The 19,104-nt window shown below is 30.5% G+C and overlaps 3 protein-coding genes and 1 pseudogene across 4 annotated transcripts, besides 7 other annotated features; all 4 read right to left on the bottom strand.

Annotated features, from left to right (window-relative positions):
• Positions 1-658: part of a mobile genetic element that runs on past the window's edge.
• A 1,162-nt stretch (positions 659-1,820) lies between these two features.
• On the bottom strand, positions 1,821-3,625 carry TVAGG3_1059930 (mannosyl-oligosaccharide 1,2-alpha-mannosidase protein; the record flags this gene model as incomplete). Its single annotated transcript, XM_051255979.1, has 1 exon — positions 2,005-3,198. The coding sequence occupies one exon, from the start codon at positions 3,196-3,198 to the stop codon at positions 2,005-2,007; it is 1,194 nt and encodes a 397-aa protein (XP_051081553.1).
• Positions 3,626-4,372: 747 nt separating this feature from the next.
• Positions 4,373-5,325: a mobile genetic element.
• A 361-nt stretch (positions 5,326-5,686) lies between these two features.
• Positions 5,687-7,054, bottom strand: TVAGG3_1059960 (IS204/IS1001/IS1096/IS116 transposases DDE domain-containing protein; the record flags this gene model as incomplete). Its single annotated transcript, XM_001299689.1, has 1 exon — positions 5,687-7,054. The coding sequence occupies one exon, from the start codon at positions 7,052-7,054 to the stop codon at positions 5,687-5,689; it is 1,368 nt and encodes a 455-aa protein (XP_001299690.1).
• Positions 5,687-7,054: a mobile genetic element.
• A 1,384-nt stretch (positions 7,055-8,438) lies between these two features.
• Positions 8,439-9,269: a mobile genetic element.
• Positions 9,270-10,432: 1,163 nt separating this feature from the next.
• TVAGG3_1059980 (mannosyl-oligosaccharide 1,2-alpha-mannosidase protein) lies at positions 10,433-12,237 on the bottom strand (the record flags this gene model as incomplete). The annotated part of the gene is made up of 1 exon (XM_001284719.2): positions 10,617-11,810. One exon carries the CDS (start codon positions 11,808-11,810, stop codon positions 10,617-10,619), a length of 1,194 nt encoding a protein of 397 aa, XP_001284720.2.
• A 752-nt stretch (positions 12,238-12,989) lies between these two features.
• Positions 12,990-13,941: a mobile genetic element.
• Positions 13,942-14,302: 361 nt separating this feature from the next.
• Positions 14,303-15,668: a mobile genetic element.
• On the bottom strand, positions 14,390-15,373 carry TVAGG3_1060010 (annotated as a pseudogene). Its single transcript has one exon. A coding segment is annotated over exon 1 (984 nt).
• A 1,387-nt stretch (positions 15,669-17,055) lies between the features above and the next one.
• Positions 17,056-17,887: a mobile genetic element.
• Positions 17,888-19,104: the final 1,217 nt, after the last annotated feature.

Here is a 19,104-nt window from a genome sequence, read left to right on the forward strand (position 1 = left end):
ATACTGTAATAAAAAATTAATTATAATAAATTAAATGTTTATTAAATCAAATGTTTTCTTTGCAATAATATTTTTAATGTTGAGTAAACAATGGGATCAAGTGTATCATTTTTCAGACCTTTCTGAACAGCTTCAAGCATACTGATGCATTCGACTTTTTTAAATTGTGTCATTTCTTCGAAATCTCTTGTGACTTTTTTGATAACTTTAACACTTCTCTCTGAATCCAGACCTTTAATTTGCAACTTAATCAAAATGAAGGAACAACACTGGAATATAACTCGATGACAAGTTCATCGAGTCGAAGATTTGGTTGTACACCACTTGTATGTGCCGGATACCATTGTGTCAAATTTTTTCTGAAATTAACTTTAAAAGTACTAAGTAAGATCATGAGATATAGCAATATATGTTTAAACCAACTTATATTTTGGTTGTACACCACTTGTATGTGCCGGATACCATTGTGTCAAATTTTTCTGAAATTAACTTTAAAAGTACTAAGTAACATCATTTATTTTTGCATAATATAATGCCAATATGGTTTCTTTTGATTTTATTTCATTTATAAGCAAATCAGATTTACCCAAAAACTCCACTCCATAAGCGTTCATTTGCTAAATTAAAAAGTGACAATGGGCTAGTCTGTCCCTTTCTCATATATCAAGAAAAATGTCGAAAAAAAATGTGAATTCACAAATTCACTGAATTTTCACCGTTTTTTGAATTTTGCTACAGCACTAATATTAAATAATACTAAAATCTTCTGTCTTTGTGAAAGAATAAATTCTGACAAAAAGTGCTCGTTTAAATTTAATGATCATCTGTATGACTAAGTGGTAAAAAGTGTTTCTGACCAAAAAGGGTTACATGCTTAGTCTATTTTTCTGACAGGATACTCTAGATTTACATGATCTCTATTTCATATTCCGTTTTTAGATTCTTCGACAGATTTTATGATAGAAAACCAAGATTAACAAATTTCCGGCATGTTAATGAAGAAATCTGCAGCTACCCTCAATATTATTTCAATAATCAGTATCGTTTCTCTTACAATTTATTTTTTTCTCAATAATTTAACAAGAAATAACAATACACACTTGGTTTTACGTATAAAAAGCTAAGTGTCGAACTTAATCAACTTTACTTACTTAGCAAATGAATATTTTTGTGGTTGCGAGTTCTGAATGCTGAAGTTTTAGATTTCTCTATAAATGATATCATTGCACTTACAATGTTGTTCCAGCCTATCGCATAAATCATAGAAAATCCAAAAAAAAATAATATAAAGAAAATTCATGTCATGAAGTTCAAAAAATACCGTGTAACATTAAAATTTGTTATGCATAATACATTTTAGCTATTATTGATTTTTTTTAATTTTCGAGAAATTGAATGGTGAGTCCGATAGAGAAATTTTTAAAAATCCTAGTGCCTCATAGAAGTAATTTCCCTCGTCTCCCATACTTCCAAATGTATGCATATGACATAAACTTTTATGCATTACACAAGTGGCCAATAATATCTATAGAGTAAAAAATTAGAAATTTAATTTTTTTATATGATAGTTATATTTCAGATTTGCGAGCGTAACTTTTTTCTCCATGGCATACTTGTTTTAAGAGCAAATGATCAAAATCGTCCTTCAATTATTGAAGGAGCTGATATCTTTTGAAAATTGAATTGAAAGGGTATTCAATTTTCAAATTTCCTCTCAATTTTGGAAACATATCAACTCTATGAATTAACAATTATGTGCCTTCACAGTTTATCAGTCATATAAGGTGCTTATAAAGAAAAAAGTTACGCTCGCAAAATATGTTTTTATATAGATTTCACATAAAATAATTATGTAATTTCTAAAAAAGAATATTTTTGTTCTTGAATATTAAAGTGTATTGTAGTTTAAAAAGTTTTAAATATGTTGCTAAAATTTCAGGTTTATAGCTCATGTCTAGCATGACTTCTTCGTATGCGCAAAAAATCTGACACGTAAGGGTATCCTTATTTGAAGTTAAGTTTGTCCTTCCATTTCTGCACTTCTTCTTCTGTGAAGTGCCTGAGTGGGTGTCCTTCTGTGTTGAACACCCATTGAGCGGGCGAAATGAGTGAAGTATCAGCAAATGTCAGGTAAAGGTATTTCAATGTCTCTGCGAAGAAGAAACTTTCCTGGTTGCCGTAGGAGCGAGTGTCATTTGCATTGTTAACATCCCTTATATGTCCGAATCCCTTGCTCTTCCTTGCGTATTTATTTATTCCAGAGAACATGTTCCAAGCGTACATCCTAAATTTTGGAAGTCCAGTGAATTTCCACATCACGTAAACACTCTCGCATGATTCCGGCCTCAGCATGTAAACTGGATTTTCTATCTCGAAATCTTTCCCTTCTTTGTTCGAAAACCTCACGCGCTCTGGCCCTACGCCTGTCTGCGTGAACTCGTAAGCCTTCGCGTACCCTGTTGTTAGATCGTCCGCGAGCTGCAAGTCTTCAGCTGCGTGCGGATTCTCTTTTACAGTTCCGACCGCAATCATTCCGCCGGCGAATGTGCCGAGGTGCTCCTGCATCGGATTGACTGAACCGCCTGAGTACACGCCGAGGCCAGTGTAGTTCGACTTCTTTGAGTGGACGACGATCTTTTCCTTGATATCTTTGACAATTTGTAGATATTTGTCGAGGAATGGCCGGGCAACGCCTCGTGTCATCACGTATATCTTTATGATATATTCGTAGTATGAATCTATACCTCCTCCAACGTGGAGATTGCTTCCGCTGAAACTATCTGAAATTAATCCTCTGTTTTTGTAGCGTTCCCACATATTTTTGTATGTTTTCATTGCTAAGTCAATGTACTTGGGATCTCCAGTGAGCATTGAAAGAGAAATGAACTCAAGTTGGTAAGTATTTGAATCAGCAACAGATCTACCGCCGCCTGAACTGTACGATGCTTTAATTTTCCCATTCTGATCGATTCCTAGTTTAACACCGCCGCCAAAAATGCCTGATTCCATAAGAGGATAGACGGCGTCGGCACATTCGACAGCTTTGTCTAAATAGAGCTTGTCAAGAGATAATTCGTACATAGAAACAAATCCACCAACGAACCGAATGAGAAATTCGAATAAACTCCAACTTCCGGATGGTTTAAAATCGTTTTGAATATAATCGCGTGCTCTTTGGTATTCTTCTGTCAGATTCATCAGATAAAGAGTAGAGAGCGAATCAACTATTGTTAATGCAGCATGGAGAGTAGAGCTGCAGCTGTCGCTGTGGGGAACATATTCATCTTCACCCCAACAACGAGTTTTGTATGCATTCCATCCATGCAAAAATGCTTCTTTAATAGCTTGGGCTTTTTCATTGTTCTCTTTTATTAATGGAAATGTTCGTTCATACAAGGGATTTGTTAAATATTGGCGTTTATTGTATGGTAATATGATTTCAGATGCTTGCGGCCTATCTGTGAGAAGTTCATACTTATCTGGTCGCTTAAATCTATTTGTTTGGCTAATTGTTGAATTTATATCAGAATCAAATTTTATTCTAGGGCTGATAAAGGAAAGCAATTCGTATGATATGAAAACAAAAACAACTGCGGCATAAAAGACAAAGGAATATCTATTTAAGGATACCCTTACATTGCGTAGTTAGAAAGAGAATATGATATTGTCATGATTGCTAAAGTTTTAGGCTCCAGAAATGAATATACATCAAACTGAAACAATTGATAAATTGAATGAACTTTTGAGAGGTTCTCAAATAAAAAAAATTATCTAATTTTTTACAATACTATTATTTTATCCACATATGTATATATAGTAATTTGAGAAAACTTTTAGGAAAAAATATGTTTAATAAAAATCTGAATTTTACTTGTTGTGGGATTGTTATTAATTGACACTCCAGACGTATTACTAATAGTTATGCGTATGCAATTAAAGTATTTCTGATGGACAAAATGTGAGATTTATATCAGATAATTCATTTCTACTATTAAGTTATTCATTTATGAGTTTGCACTTATTCGCACTAAATAAATAACTATTAAAAATTGTTTTAATTAATTGACACCATATAATAGAGTGAATTTTGTTTGATCAAACAACAATAATGATAGATATAAAGCCAAGAAACTTGCTATTAATATGCTCTACTTGCTATTTCAATGTAAGTATGATATTTTCTAAATGTTTCGTTCAGATAACTTAGATATATTAGTCAAAATTTGAAATTTTAATAGCACATATATTAAAAATAATTATTATTCATAAAAGATTAATGAAATAGAAAAAAAATCAATCAAATTATAAAAATACAACATATGGTTTTTTATGGTTGTCTCATAATAGCATTTCATGAGAAAAAATATAATACGAGTGGGGGACAAACTCGCCCATTGTCACTTTTCATTAACCTTAAACTTGTAATTTCATTATTTTTAATTAACCTTATTTCTTTCCCAATTCCTGATTTATTTTATTCACTTACTATTAAAAGTCACATTTTAATAAAATATAATAATTTATTTATAGCATTTTTTACTATACTGTAATAAAAAATTAATTATAATAAATTAAATGTTTATTAAATCAAATGTTTTCTTTGCAATAATATTTTTAATGTTGAGTAAACAATGTTGGGATCAAGTGTATCATTTTTCAGACCTTTCTGAACAGCTTCAAGCATACTGATGCATTCGACTTTTTTAAATTGTGTCATTTCTTCGAAATCTCTTGTGACTTTTTTGATAACTTTAACACTTCTCTCTGAATCCAGACCTTTAATTTGCAACTTAATCAGAAATGAAGGAACAACACTGGAATATAACTCGATGACAAGTTCATCGAGTCGAAGATTTGGTTGTACACCACTTGTATGTGCCGGATACCATTGTGTCAAATTTTTTCTGAAATTAACTTTAAAAGTACTAAGTAAGATCATGAGATATAGCAATATATGTTTAAACCAACTTATATTTTGGTTGTACACCACTTGTATGTGCCGGATACCATTGTGTCAAATTTTTTCTGAAATTAACTTTAAAAGTACTAAGTAAGATCATGAGATATAGCAATATATGTTTAAACCAACTTATATTTTGGTTGTACACCACTTGTATGTGCCGGATACCATTGTGTCAAATTTTTTCTGAAATTAACTTTAAAAGTACTAAGTAACATCATTTATTTTTGCATAATATAATGCCAATATGGTTTCTTTTGATTTTATTTCATTTATAAGCAAATCAGATTTACCCAAAAACTCCACTCCATAAGCGTTCATTTGCTAAATTAAAAAGTGACAATGGGCTAGTCTGTCCCTTTCTCATATAATACTATTTATTTTTGCATAGTTCAATTTTTTTAAATAATGCAAGATATCCCGCCATTAGTTTTCATGAAATAATCCAAAAATCAGCATACACTTGAGAACATAGCAGCTCTACATGTTTTCGCTATTTATTTTCCAATAATATGAGGGGTTCACGGGATAAAGCTTCATTAAGCATAATTGATTACAATATCATCATATATATACCGAACATATAACAAATGGGATATTTGTATACTAAAATAAAAAAGGAGCAAATTATATAATTTTTTTCATGCTACTTATAGGTTCAAAAATCTTATAATATAAAATATTTTCAAATACAAAGAAAATATGTGTTTATTTCAAATTTGAAAATTAGATATCTTGTGGGGTCCACTTTCCTCCTCTGTAATCACCTGTAGGGTTATCCTTAGGAAATCTTTTTGCATTTCTTGCCTTGTTGATCTCTTTTCTTGTTTCTGGTGTAGCTTTCTTTTGATTTCTGGATTTATTTTTCTCATATTCAAGTTTTTGGAGTTCGCGGATTGAAGGAGATATTTGGTAATTATTGACACGATTGTATATTTCTTGTTTGCATTTCTCTCCTTCGTTTTTTTGTAAAATTGTAACAGCCGTACGCATTTCAAACGATTTTGCGTTGTTTCCTTTGGGACACTGAGTAAGCATTGAGTGATGTATTGATTCATTTTGTTGTGTTTGAGCATTAGGATCAATTTCTGGAATCAACTTTGCGGCATCATCTGTAAAACGTTGAAATTGCTTCGCTAAATCAGGTTTTGTAAGTGGCTGAAACACAGGATATTCTTTGTCTTTTTCGTGAAGGCAATTTTCATGCCTTCCGATAAAATGATTTAATGTATTCTTCCATAGAAAAATTTTTTTCGTTGTTTCAATTGGAAGCATGATAATAAAAGTGAACCACTTAATAACTTTCGAATATATCTGATGAAATACTTTTTCTTGGTGTTTTAATGGTCTTCCACGTTTCTTCGGCTCTTCTGCTTTAGATTTGATTGGGAATGCTGGCTGTGAATCACTTTCTTTCTGTTGATTAACAGTTTCTTTTCCTGCTGCTTCTTTATATCCACCATTTTCAAGCTTTTCGAAAGCTCTGCCAACTGCACGTACACAATGACGAGGATCAAGTGTAATTTTAGCATTCGGAGAATATTGCTGGATGATGGCTTTCGTTTTATTGTCATTGTCATGAACCACTGTGGAAACATTTGTAAAGTCAAAATTTGACATCATCCTCTTTGTACATTCTGTTTCCATCATGTTGGATGGGCCTTCAAAGTCTCCTCCAGAGCTCTTTTTTATAACAGTTGTTTCACCAACAACTTTTCCACGGTTGTCCATCATTAAACTTTGGCACGCTGTAGCATTTCTGCCAACATTATAATGCGAATCAGTGCTTAAAAATGTATCTTTCTTCATTGTTTGTTGAGCATTTTTAATAGATTGCTCTTTATATTCTAGTATTACCTTACCTATTTCTTTTTGATGACGGTAAAACTCTTTTTCACTCGGCACTTTAATATTGTTATCTTGAAATAAATTCCTTGCTCGAGTATAAGAGTCACCATTAACAATTACAGAAGCAGTCCAGTGTTTTGGATCGACTTCCTTTGGCGCATTCTTTTCTTGGGAGTTTTTTCTTGCTTCAATTGATTTTTCGTTAGCTTCACGACTTTGTTGTTTGCGTCTGCTTGGTGGAGGCATATTACGTAAATGGTCGGCCAAAAATGTAATAAACGTAGTGAATAATTAAAAAGATTGCTTTATATAAAAATATAATCATTTTTTCCTTAGAAATCCCATTATTTGCATAACAATATTTAAAAATATTTTTTTGATATAGTTTACAGTCACATCAATATGAACTATATTAAACTATCAGAAACTTATGTATTTATTAGTAAAGTTGAAATTTTTATCATATTTACACATTAAATTTAATTTTCATGCATATTTAAGTTTTTTCAACACAATCTTGTATTGTTAGTACCGACAATATGAAAGAAAGTTATACTGTATTTAATTTTAGCAATAAACAAAAAAATCTAAATTATATCTTTAGATACTAGGATTGATTTAATGACTAAGAACGTTTTTATCAATAATACCATGATTCATAACATATAGACATAACCTAAATATACCAAAGCATTTCTACTTGGAACTAGCGCATCGCCAAAATAATGGGTCAATATTCATTTGACGTAATGCTGATCGAGAGAAGTCTTTATATATAAGCCTTATCACAATGCCACGAATGCACCCAGCTGCAGGCGTGTCTTGTTTAACATTCATTCCTATATATGATGGAACATTAATCAATAATCATGGAAGTATCACTTTTCAAATAACATCATTGTTAAATGAAAGAAAATTGTATGCAAAATTACATTTTGGTAATGGTGAGACGCAATATGTTGAAGTATATATCATTATTATTTAATATACAAACAAACTCTAGTACAAAATTGTATTAATTCAACTTTCATGTCTAATATAAAAACTTTTTTTAAAAAAAGAGATATAATCGTGTATAATATGAGAAAAATGAATATCAATACAAAATAAAATATCAATTAGCTATTGCTGATGACATATCATGAATATTGATCATTTGATTTGATTAATTTTGATAAATATTAGGCTTTTTGCTAGTTACATATTACAATAAGGCTTTTAAATGGATATTTATTGATATGAGCTTATTTCAAAATGACAGTCTTTGATTTATCCACTAATAAGATTTGATGTCACAAAAATCTAGATTTTGGGGCATAAAAACCTAACACCAAATCATAACCTCTGTGCATATACTAAATTGAGTACAGAAATATGTTAATTTTCAGTATTTTTAGAAGAATTCTTATTATCCTTCAAAAAGTCAGTATTTCTGCTGTAATTTTCTACAACATTGTAGTTATTGCACTTTGTCTATGGATTTGTATATATGTTATATATAAATTATATATCTAAACTGCCCATAAGTGCAATTTTTATATAAATTGTTTATTTCTTTAACAATTTCATATGAAATATGCTTTTTTAAGCGTATCAAAGCTGTGTTCTTAATGTGCATGGATATATCAAGGAGTGGGGGACAAACTCGCCCATTGTCACTTTTCATTAACCTTAAACTTGTAATTTCATTATTTTTAATTAACCTTATTTCTTTCCCAATTCCTGATTTATTTTATTCACTTACTATTAAAAGTCACATTTTAATAAAATATAATAATTTATTTATAGCATTTTTTACTATACTGTAATAAAAAATTAATTATAATAAATTAAATGTTTATTAAATCAAATGTTTTCTTTGCAATAATATTTTTAATGTTGAGTAAACAATGTTGGGATCAAGTGTATCATTTTTCAGACCTTTCTGAACAGCTTCAAGCATACTGATGCATTCGACTTTTTTAAATTGTGTCATTTCTTCGAAATCTCTTGTGACTTTTTTGATAACTTTAACACTTCTCTCTGAATCCAGACCTTTAATTTGCAACTTAATCAGAATGAAGGAACAACACTGGAATATAACTCGATGACAAGTTCATCGAGTCGAAGATTTGGTTGTACACCACTTGTATGTGCCGGATACCATTGTGTCAAATTTTTTCTGAAATTAACTTTAAAAGTACTAAGTAAGATCATGAGATATAGCAATATATGTTTAAACCAACTTATATTTTGGTTGTACACCACTTGTATGTGCCGGATACCATTGTGTCAAATTTTTTCTGAAATTAACTTTAAAAGTACTAAGTAACATCATTTATTTTTGCATAATATAATGCCAATATGGTTTCTTTTGATTTTATTTCATTTATAAGCAAATCAGATTTACCCAAAAACTCCACTCCATAAGCGTTCATTTGCTAAATTAAAAAGTGACAATGGGCTAGTCTGTCCCTTTCTCATATATCAAGAAAAATGTCGAAAAAAAATGTGAATTCACAAATTCACTGAATTTTCACCGTTTTTTGAATTTTGCTACAGCACTAATATTAAATAATACTAAAATCTTCTGTCTTTGTGAAAGAATAAATTCTGACAAAAAGTGCTCGTTTAAATTTAATGATCATCTGTATGACTAAGTGGTAAAAAGTGTTTCTGACCAAAAAGGGTTACATGCTTAGTCTATTTTTCTGACAGGATACTCTAGATTTACATGATCTCTATTTCATATTTCCGTTTTTAGATTCTTCGACAGATTTTATGATAGAAAACCAAGATTAACAAATTTCCGGCATGTTAATGAAGAAATCTGCAGCTACCCTCAATATTATTTCAATAATCAGTATCGTTTCTCTTACAATTTATTTTTTTCTCAATAATTTAACAAGAAATAACAATACACACTTGGTTTTACGTATAAAAGCTAAGTGTCGAACTTAATCAACTTTACTTACTTAGCAAATGAATATTTTTGTGGTTGCGAGTTCTGAATGCTGAAGTTTTAGATTTCTCTATAAATGATATCATTGCACTTACAATGTTGTTCCAGCCTATCGCATAAATCATAGAAAATCCAAAAAAAAAATAATATAAAGAAAATTCATGTCATGAAGTTCAAAAAATACCGTGTAACATTAAAATTTGTTATGCATAATACATTTTAGCTATTATTGATTTTTTTTAATTTTCGAGAAATTGAATGGTGAGTCCGATAGAGAAATTTTTAAAAATCCTAGTGCCTCATAGAAGTAATTTCCCTCGTCTCCCATACTTCCAAATGTATGCATATGACATAAACTTTTATGCATTACACAAGTGGCCAATAATATCTATAGAGTAAAAAATTAGAAATTTAATTTTTTTATATGATAGTTATATTTCAGATTTGCGAGCGTAACTTTTTTCTCCATGGCATACTTGTTTTAAGAGCAAATGATCAAAATCGTCCTTCAATTATTGAAGGAGCTGATATCTTTTGAAAATTGAATTGAAAGGGTATTCAATTTTCAAATTTCCTCTCAATTTTGGAAACATATCAACTCTATGAATTAACAATTATGTGCCTTCACAGTTTATCAGTCATATAAGGTGCTTATAAAGAAAAAAGTTACGCTCGCAAAATATGTTTTTATATAGATTTCACATAAAATAATTATGTAATTTCTAAAAAAGAATATTTTTGTTCTTGAATATTAAAGTGTATTGTAGTTTAAAAAGTTTTAAATATGTTGCTAAAATTTCAGGTTTATAGCTCATGTCTAGCATGACTTCTTCGTATGCGCAAAAAATCTGACACGTAAGGGTATCCTTATTTGAAGTTAAGTTTGTCCTTCCATTTCTGCACTTCTTCTTCTGTGAAGTGCCTGAGTGGGTGTCCTTCTGTGTTGAACACCCATTGAGCGGGCGAAATGAGTGAAGTATCAGCAAATGTCAGGTAAAGGTATTTCAATGTCTCTGCGAAGAAGAAACTTTCCTGGTTGCCGTAGGAGCGAGTGTCATTTGCATTGTTAACATCCCTTATATGTCCGAATCCCTTGCTCTTCCTTGCGTATTTATTTATTCCAGAGAACATGTTCCAAGCGTACATCCTAAATTTTGGAAGTCCAGTGAATTTCCACATCACGTAAACACTCTCGCATGATTCCGGCCTCAGCATGTAAACTGGATTTTCTATCTCGAAATCTTTCCCTTCTTTGTTCGAAAACCTCACGCGCTCTGGCCCTACGCCTGTCTGCGTGAACTCGTAAGCCTTCGCGTACCCTGTTGTTAGATCGTCCGCGAGCTGCAAGTCTTCAGCTGCGTGCGGATTCTCTTTTACAGTTCCGACCGCAATCATTCCCGGCAAGCGTGTGCCGAGGTGCTCCTGCATCGGATTGACTGAACCGCCTGAGTACACGCCGAGGCCAGTGTAGTTCGACTTCTTTGAGTGGACGACGATCTTTTCCTTGATATCTTTGACAATTTGTAGATATTTGTCGAGGAATGGCCGGGCAACGCCTCGTGTCATCACGTATATCTTTATGATATATTCGTAGTATGAATCTATACCTCCTCCAACGTGGAGATTGCTTCCGCTGAAACTATCTGAAATTAATCCTCTGTTTTTGTAGCGTTCCCACATATTTTTGTATGTTTTCATTGCTAAGTCAATGTACTTGGGATCTCCAGTGAGCATTGAAAGAGAAATGAACTCAAGTTGGTAAGTATTTGAATCAGCAACAGATCTACCGCCGCCTGAACTGTACGATGCTTTAATTTTCCCATTCTGATCGATTCCTAGTTTAACACCGCCGCCAAAAATGCCTGATTCCATAAGAGGATAGACGGCGTCGGCACATTCGACAGCTTTGTCTAAATAGAGCTTGTCAAGAGATAATTCGTACATAGAAACAAATCCACCAACGAACCGAATGAGAAATTCGAATAAACTCCAACTTCCGGATGGTTTAAAATCGTTTTGAATATAATCGCGTGCTCTTTGGTATTCTTCTGTCAGATTCATCAGATAAAGAGTAGAGAGCGAATCAACTATTGTTAATGCAGCATGGAGAGTAGAGCTGCAGCTGTCGCTGTGGGGAACATATTCATCTTCACCCCAACAACGAGTTTTGTATGCATTCCATCCATGCAAAAATGCTTCTTTAATAGCTTGGGCTTTTTCATTGTTCTCTTTTATTAATGGAAATGTTCGTTCATACAAGGGATTTGTTAAATATTGGCGTTTATTGTATGGTAATATGATTTCAGATGCTTGCGGCCTATCTGTGAGAAGTTCATACTTATCTGGTCGCTTAAATCTATTTGTTTGGCTAATTGTTGAATTTATATCAGAATCAAATTTTATTCTAGGGCTGATAAAGGAAAGCAATTCGTATGATATGAAAACAAAAACAACTGCGGCATAAAAGACAAAGGAATATCTATTTAAGGATACCCTTACATTGCGTAGTTAGAAAGAGAATATGATATTGTCATGATTGCTAAAGTTTTAGGCTCCAGAAATGAATATACATCAAACTGAAACAATTGATAAATTGAATGAACTTTTGAGAGGTTCTCAAATAAAAAAAATTATCTAATTTTTTACAATATTACTATTATTTTATCCACATATGTATATATAGTAATTTGAGAAAACTTTTAGGAAAAAATATGTTTAATAAAAATCTGAATTTTACTTGTTGTGGGATTGTTATTAATTGACACTCCAGACGTATTACTAATAGTTATGCGTATGCAATTAAAGTATTTCTGATGGACAAAATGTGAGATTTATATCAGATAATTCATTTCTACTATTAAGTTATTCATTTATGAGTTTGCACTTATTCGCACTAAATAAATAACTATTAAAAATTGTTTTAATTAATTGACACCATATAATAGAGTGAATTTTGTTTGATCAAACAACAATAGATGATAGATATAAAGCCAAGAAACTTGCTATTAATATGCTCTACTTGCTATTTCAATGTAAGTATGATATTTTCTAAATGTTTCGTTCAGATAACTTAGATATATTAGTCAAAATTTGAAATTTTAATAGCACATATATTAAAAATAATTATTATTCATAAAAGATTAATGAAATAGTAAAAAAAATCAATCAAATTATAAAAATACAACATATGGTTTTTTATGGTTGTCTCATAATAGCATTTCATGAGAAAAAATATAATACGAGTGGGGGACAAACTCGCCCATTGTCACTTTTCATTAACCTTAAACTTGTAATTTCATTATTTTTAATTAACCTTATTTCTTTCCCAATTCCTGATTTATTTTATTCACTTACTATTAAAAGTCACATTTTAATAAAATATAATAATTTATTTATAGCATTTTTTACTATACTGTAATAAAAAATTAATTATAATAAATTAAATGTTTATTAAATCAAATGTTTTCTTTGCAATAATATTTTTAATGTTGAGTAAACAATGTTGGGATCAAGTGTATCATTTTTCAGACCTTTCTGAACAGCTTCAAGCATACTGATGCATTCGACTTTTTTAAATTGTGTCATTTCTTCGAAATCTCTTGTGACTTTTTTGATAACTTTAACACTTCTCTCTGAATCCAGACCTTTAATTTGCAACTTAATCAGAAATGAAGGAACAACACTGGAATATAACTCGATGACAAGTTCATCGAGTCGAAGATTTGGTTGTACACCACTTGTATGTGCCGGATACCATTGTGTCAAATTTTTTCTGAAATTAACTTTAAAAGTACTAAGTAAGATCATGAGATATAGCAATATATGTTTAAACCAACTTATATTTTGGTTGTACACCACTTGTATGTGCCGGATACCATTGTGTCAAATTTTTTCTGAAAATTAACTTTAAGTACTAAGTAAGATCATGAGATATAGCAATATATGTTTAAACCAACTTATATTTTGGTTGTACACCACTTGTATGTGCCGGATACCATTGTGTCAAATTTTTTCTGAAATTAACTTTAAAAGTACTAAGTAACATCATTTATTTTTGCATAATATAATGCCAATATGGTTTCTTTTGATTTTATTTCATTTATAAGCAAATCAGATTTACCCAAAAACTCCACTCCATAAGCGTTCATTTGCTAAATTAAAAAGTGACAATGGGCTAGTCTGTCCCTTTCTCATATAATACTATTTATTTTTGCATAGTTCAATTTTTTTAAATAATGCAAGATATCCCGCCATTAGTTTTCATGAAATAATCCAAAAATCAGCATACACTTGAGAACATAGCAGCTCTACATGTTTTCGCTATTTATTTTCCAATAATATGAGGGGTTCACGGGATAAAGCTTCATTAAGCATAATTGATTACAATATCATCATATATATACCGAACATATAAAAATGGGATATTTGTATACTAAAATAAAAAAGGAGCAAATTATATAATTTTTTTCATGCTACTTATAGGTTCAAAAATCTTATAATATAAAAATATTTTCAAATACAAAGAAAATATGTGTTTATTTCAAATTTGAAAATTAGATATCTTGTGGGGTCCACTTTCCTCCTCTGTAATCACCTGTAGGGTTATCCTTAGGAAATCTTTTTGCATTTCTTGCCTTGTTGATCTCTTTTCTTGTTTCTGGTGTAGCTTTCTTTTGATTTCTGGATTTATTTTTCTCATATTCAAGTTTTTGGAGTTCGCGGATTGAAGGAGATATTTGGTAATTATTGACACGATTGTATATTTCTTGTTTGCATTTCTCTCCTTCGTTTTTTTGTAAAATTGTAACAGCCGTACGCATTTCAAACGATTTTGCGTTGTTTCCTTTGGGACACTGAGTAAGCATTGAGTGATGTATTGATTCATTTTGTTGTGTTTGAGCATTAGGATCAATTTCTGGAATCAACTTTGCGGCATCATCTGTAAAACGTTGAAATTGCTTCGCTAAATCAGGTTTTGTAAGTGGCTGAAACACAGGATATTCTTTGTCTTTTTCGTGAAGGCAATTTTCATGCCTTCCGATAAAATGATTTAATGTATTCTTCCATAGAAAAATTTTTTTCGTTGTTTCAATTGGAAGCATGATAATAAAAGTGAACCACTTAATAACTTTCGAATATATCTGATGAAATACTTTTTCTTGGTGTTTTAATGGTCTTCCACGTTTCTTCGGCTCTTCTGCTTTAGATTTGATTGGGAATGCTGGCTGTGAATCACTTTCTTTCTGTTGATTAACAGTTTCTTTTCCTGCTGCTTCTTTATATCCACCATTTTCAAGCTTTTCGAAAGCTCTGCCAACTGCACGTACACAATGACGAGGATCAAGTGTAATTTTAGCATTCGGAGAATTGCTGGATGATGGCTTTCGTTTTATTGTCATTGTCATGAACCACTGTGGAAACATTTGTAAAGTCAAAATTTGACATCATCCTCTTTGTACATTCTGTTTCCATCATGTTGGATGGGCCTTCAAAGTCTCCTCCAGAGCTCTTTTTTATAACAGTTGTTTCACCAACAACTTTTCCACGGTTGTCCATCATTAAACTTTGGCACGCTGTAGCATTTCTGCCAACATTATAATGCGAATCAGTGCTTAAAAATGTATCTTTCTTCATTGTTTGTTGAGCATTTTTAATAGATTGCTCTTTATATTCTAGTATTACCTTACCTATTTCTTTTTGATGACGGTAAAACTCTTTTTCACTCGGCACTTTAATATTGTTATCTTGAAATAAATTCCTTGCTCGAGTATAAGAGTCACCATTAACAATTACAGAAGCAGTCCAGTGTTTTGGATCGACTTCCTTTGGCGCATTCTTTTCTTGGGAGTTTTTTCTTGCTTCAATTGATTTTTCGTTAGCTTCACGACTTTGTTGTTTGCGTCTGCTTGGTGGAGGCATATTACGTAAATGGTCGGCCAAAAAATGTAATAAACGTAGTGAATAATTAAAAAGATTGCTTTATATAACAAATATAATCATTTTTTCCTTAGAAATCCCATTATTTGCATAACAATATTTAAAAATATTTTTTTGATATAGTTTACAGTCACATCAATATGAACTATATTAAACTATCAGAAACTTATGTATGTTATTAGTAAAGTTGAAATTTTTATCATATTTACACATTAAATTTAATTTTCATGCATATTTAAGTTTTTTTCAACACAATCTTGTATTGTTAGTACCGACAATATGAAAGAAAGTTATACTGTATTTAATTTTAGCAATAAACAAAAAAATCTAAATTATATCTTTAGATACTAGGATTGATTTAATGACTAAGAACGTTTTTATCAATAATACCATGATTCATAACATATAGACATAACCTAAATATACCAAAGCATTTCTACTTGGAACTAGCGCATCGCCAAAATAATGGGTCAATATTCATTTGACGTAATGCTGATCGAGAGAAGTCTTTATATATAAGCCTTATCACAATGCCACGAATGCACCCAGCTGCAGGCGTGTCTTGTTTAACATTCATTCCTATATATGATGGAACATTAATCAATAATCATGGAAGTATCACTTTTCAAATAACATCATTGTTAAATGAAAGAAAATTGTATGCAAAATTACATTTTGGTAATGGTGAGACGCAATATGTTGAAGTATATATCATTATTATTTAATATACAAACAAACTCTAGTACAAAATTGTATTAATTCAACTTTCATGTCTAATATAAAAACTTTTTTTAAAAAAAGAGATATAATCGTGTATAATATGAGAAAAATGAATATCAATACAAAATAAAATATCAATTAGCTATTGCTGATGACATATCATGAATATTGATCATTTGATTTGATTAATTTTGATAAATATTAGGCTTTTTGCTAGTTACATATTACAATAAGGCTTTTAAATGGATATTTATTGATATGAGCTTATTTCAAAATGACAGTCTTTGATTTATCCACTAATAAGATTTGATGTCACAAAAATCTAGATTTTGGGGCATAAAAACCTAACACCAAATCATAACTCTGTGCATATACTAAATTGAGTACAGAAATATGTTAATTTTCAGTATTTTTAGAAGAATTCTTATTATCCTTCAAAAAGTCAGTATTTCTGCTGTAATTTTCTACAACATTGTAGTTATTGCACTTTGTCTATGGATTTGTATATATGTTATATATAAATTATATATCTAAACTGCCCATAAGTGCAATTTTTATATAAATTGTTTATTTCTTTAACAATTTCATATGAAATATGCTTTTTTAAGCGTATCAAAGCTGTGTTCTTAATGTGCATGGATATATCAAGGAGTGGGGGACAAACTCGCCCATTGTCACTTTTCATTAACCTTAAACTTGTAATTTCATTATTTTTAATTAACCTTATTTCTTTCCCAATTCCTGATTTATTTTATTCACTTACTATTAAAAGTCACATTTTAATAAAATATAATAATTTATTTATAGCATTTTTTACTATACTGTAATAAAAAATTAATTATAATAAATTAAATGTTTATTAAATCAAATGTTTTCTTTGCAATAATATTTTTAATGTTGAGTAAACAATGTTGGGATCAAGTGTATCATTTTTCAGACCTTTCTGAACAGCTTCAAGCATACTGATGCATTCGACTTTTTTAAATTGTGTCATTTCTTCGAAATCTCTTGTGACTTTTTTGATAACTTTAACACTTCTCTCTGAATCCAGACCTTTAATTTGCAACTTAATCAGAAATGAAGGAACAACACTGGAATATAACTCGATGACAAGTTCATCGAGTCGAAGATTTGGTTGTACACCACTTGTATGTGCCGGATACCATTGTGTCAAATTTTTTCTGAAATTAACTTTAAAAGTACTAAGTAAGATCATGAGATATAGCAATATATGTTTAAACCAACTTATATTTTGGTTGTACACCACTTGTATGTGCCGGATACCATTGTGTCAAATTTTTTCTGAAATTAACTTTAAAAGTACTAAGTAACATCATTTATTTTTGCATAATATAATGCCAATATGGTTTCTTTTGATTTTATTTCATTTATAAGCAAATCAGATTTACCCAAAAACTCCACTCCATAAGCGTTCATTTGCTAAATTAAAAAGTGACAATGGGCTAGTCTGTCCCTTTCTCATATATCAAGAAAAATGTCGAAAAAAAATGTGAATTCACAAATTCACTGAATTTTCACCGTTTTTTGAATTTTGCTACAGCACTAATATTAAATAATACTAAAATCTTCTGTCTTTGTGAAAGAATAAATTCTGACAAAAAGTGCTCGTTTAAATTTAATGATCATCTGTATGACTAAGTGGTAAAAAGTGTTTCTGACCAAAAAGGGTTACATGCTTAGTCTATTTTTCTGACAGGATACTCTAGATTTACATGATCTCTATTTCATATTTCCGTTTTTAGATTCTTCGACAGATTTTATGATAGAAAACCAAGATTAACAAATTTCCGGCATGTTAATGAAGAAATCTGCAGCTACCCTCAATATTATTTCAATAATCAGTATCGTTTCTCTTACAATTTATTTTTTTCTCAATAATTTAACAAGAAATAACAATACACACTTGGTTTTACGTATAAAAGCTAAGTGTCGAACTTAATCAACTTTACTTACTTAGCAAATGAATATTTTTGTGGTTGCGAGTTCTGAATGCTGAAGTTTTAGATTTCTCTATAAATGATATCATTGCACTTACAATGTTGTTCCAGCCTATCGCATAAATCATAGAAAATCCAAAAAAAAATAATATAAAGAAAATTCATGTCATGAAGTTCAAAAAATACCGTGTAACATTAAAATTTGTTATGCATAATACATTTTAGCTATTATTGATTTTTTTTAATTTTCGAGAAATTGAATGGTGAGTCCGATAGAGAAATTTTTAAAAATCCTAGTGCCTCATAGAAGTAATTTCCCTCGTCTCCCATACTTCCAAATGTATGCATATGACATAAACTTTTATGCATTACACAAGTGGCCAATAATATCTATAGAGTAAAAAATTAGAAATTTAATTTTTTTATATGATAGTTATATTTCAGATTTGCGAGCGTAACTTTTTTCTCCATGGCATACTTGTTTTAAGAGCAAATGATCAAAATCGTCCTTCAATTATTGAAGGAGCTGATATCTTTTGAAAATTGAATTGAAAGGGTATTCAATTTTCAAATTTCCTCTCAATTTTGGAAACATATCAACTCTATGAATTAACAATTATGTGCCTTCACAGTTTATCAGTCATATAAGGTGCTTATAAAGAAAAAAGTTACGCTCGCAAAATATGTTTTTATATAGATTTCACATAAAATAATTATGTAATTTCTAAAAAAGAATATTT

Source organism: Trichomonas vaginalis, chromosome I (genome assembly GCF_026262505.1).
Source record: "Trichomonas vaginalis G3 chromosome I, whole genome shotgun sequence".
In the NCBI taxonomy this organism is placed as follows: Eukaryota; Parabasalia; order Trichomonadida; family Trichomonadidae; genus Trichomonas; species Trichomonas vaginalis.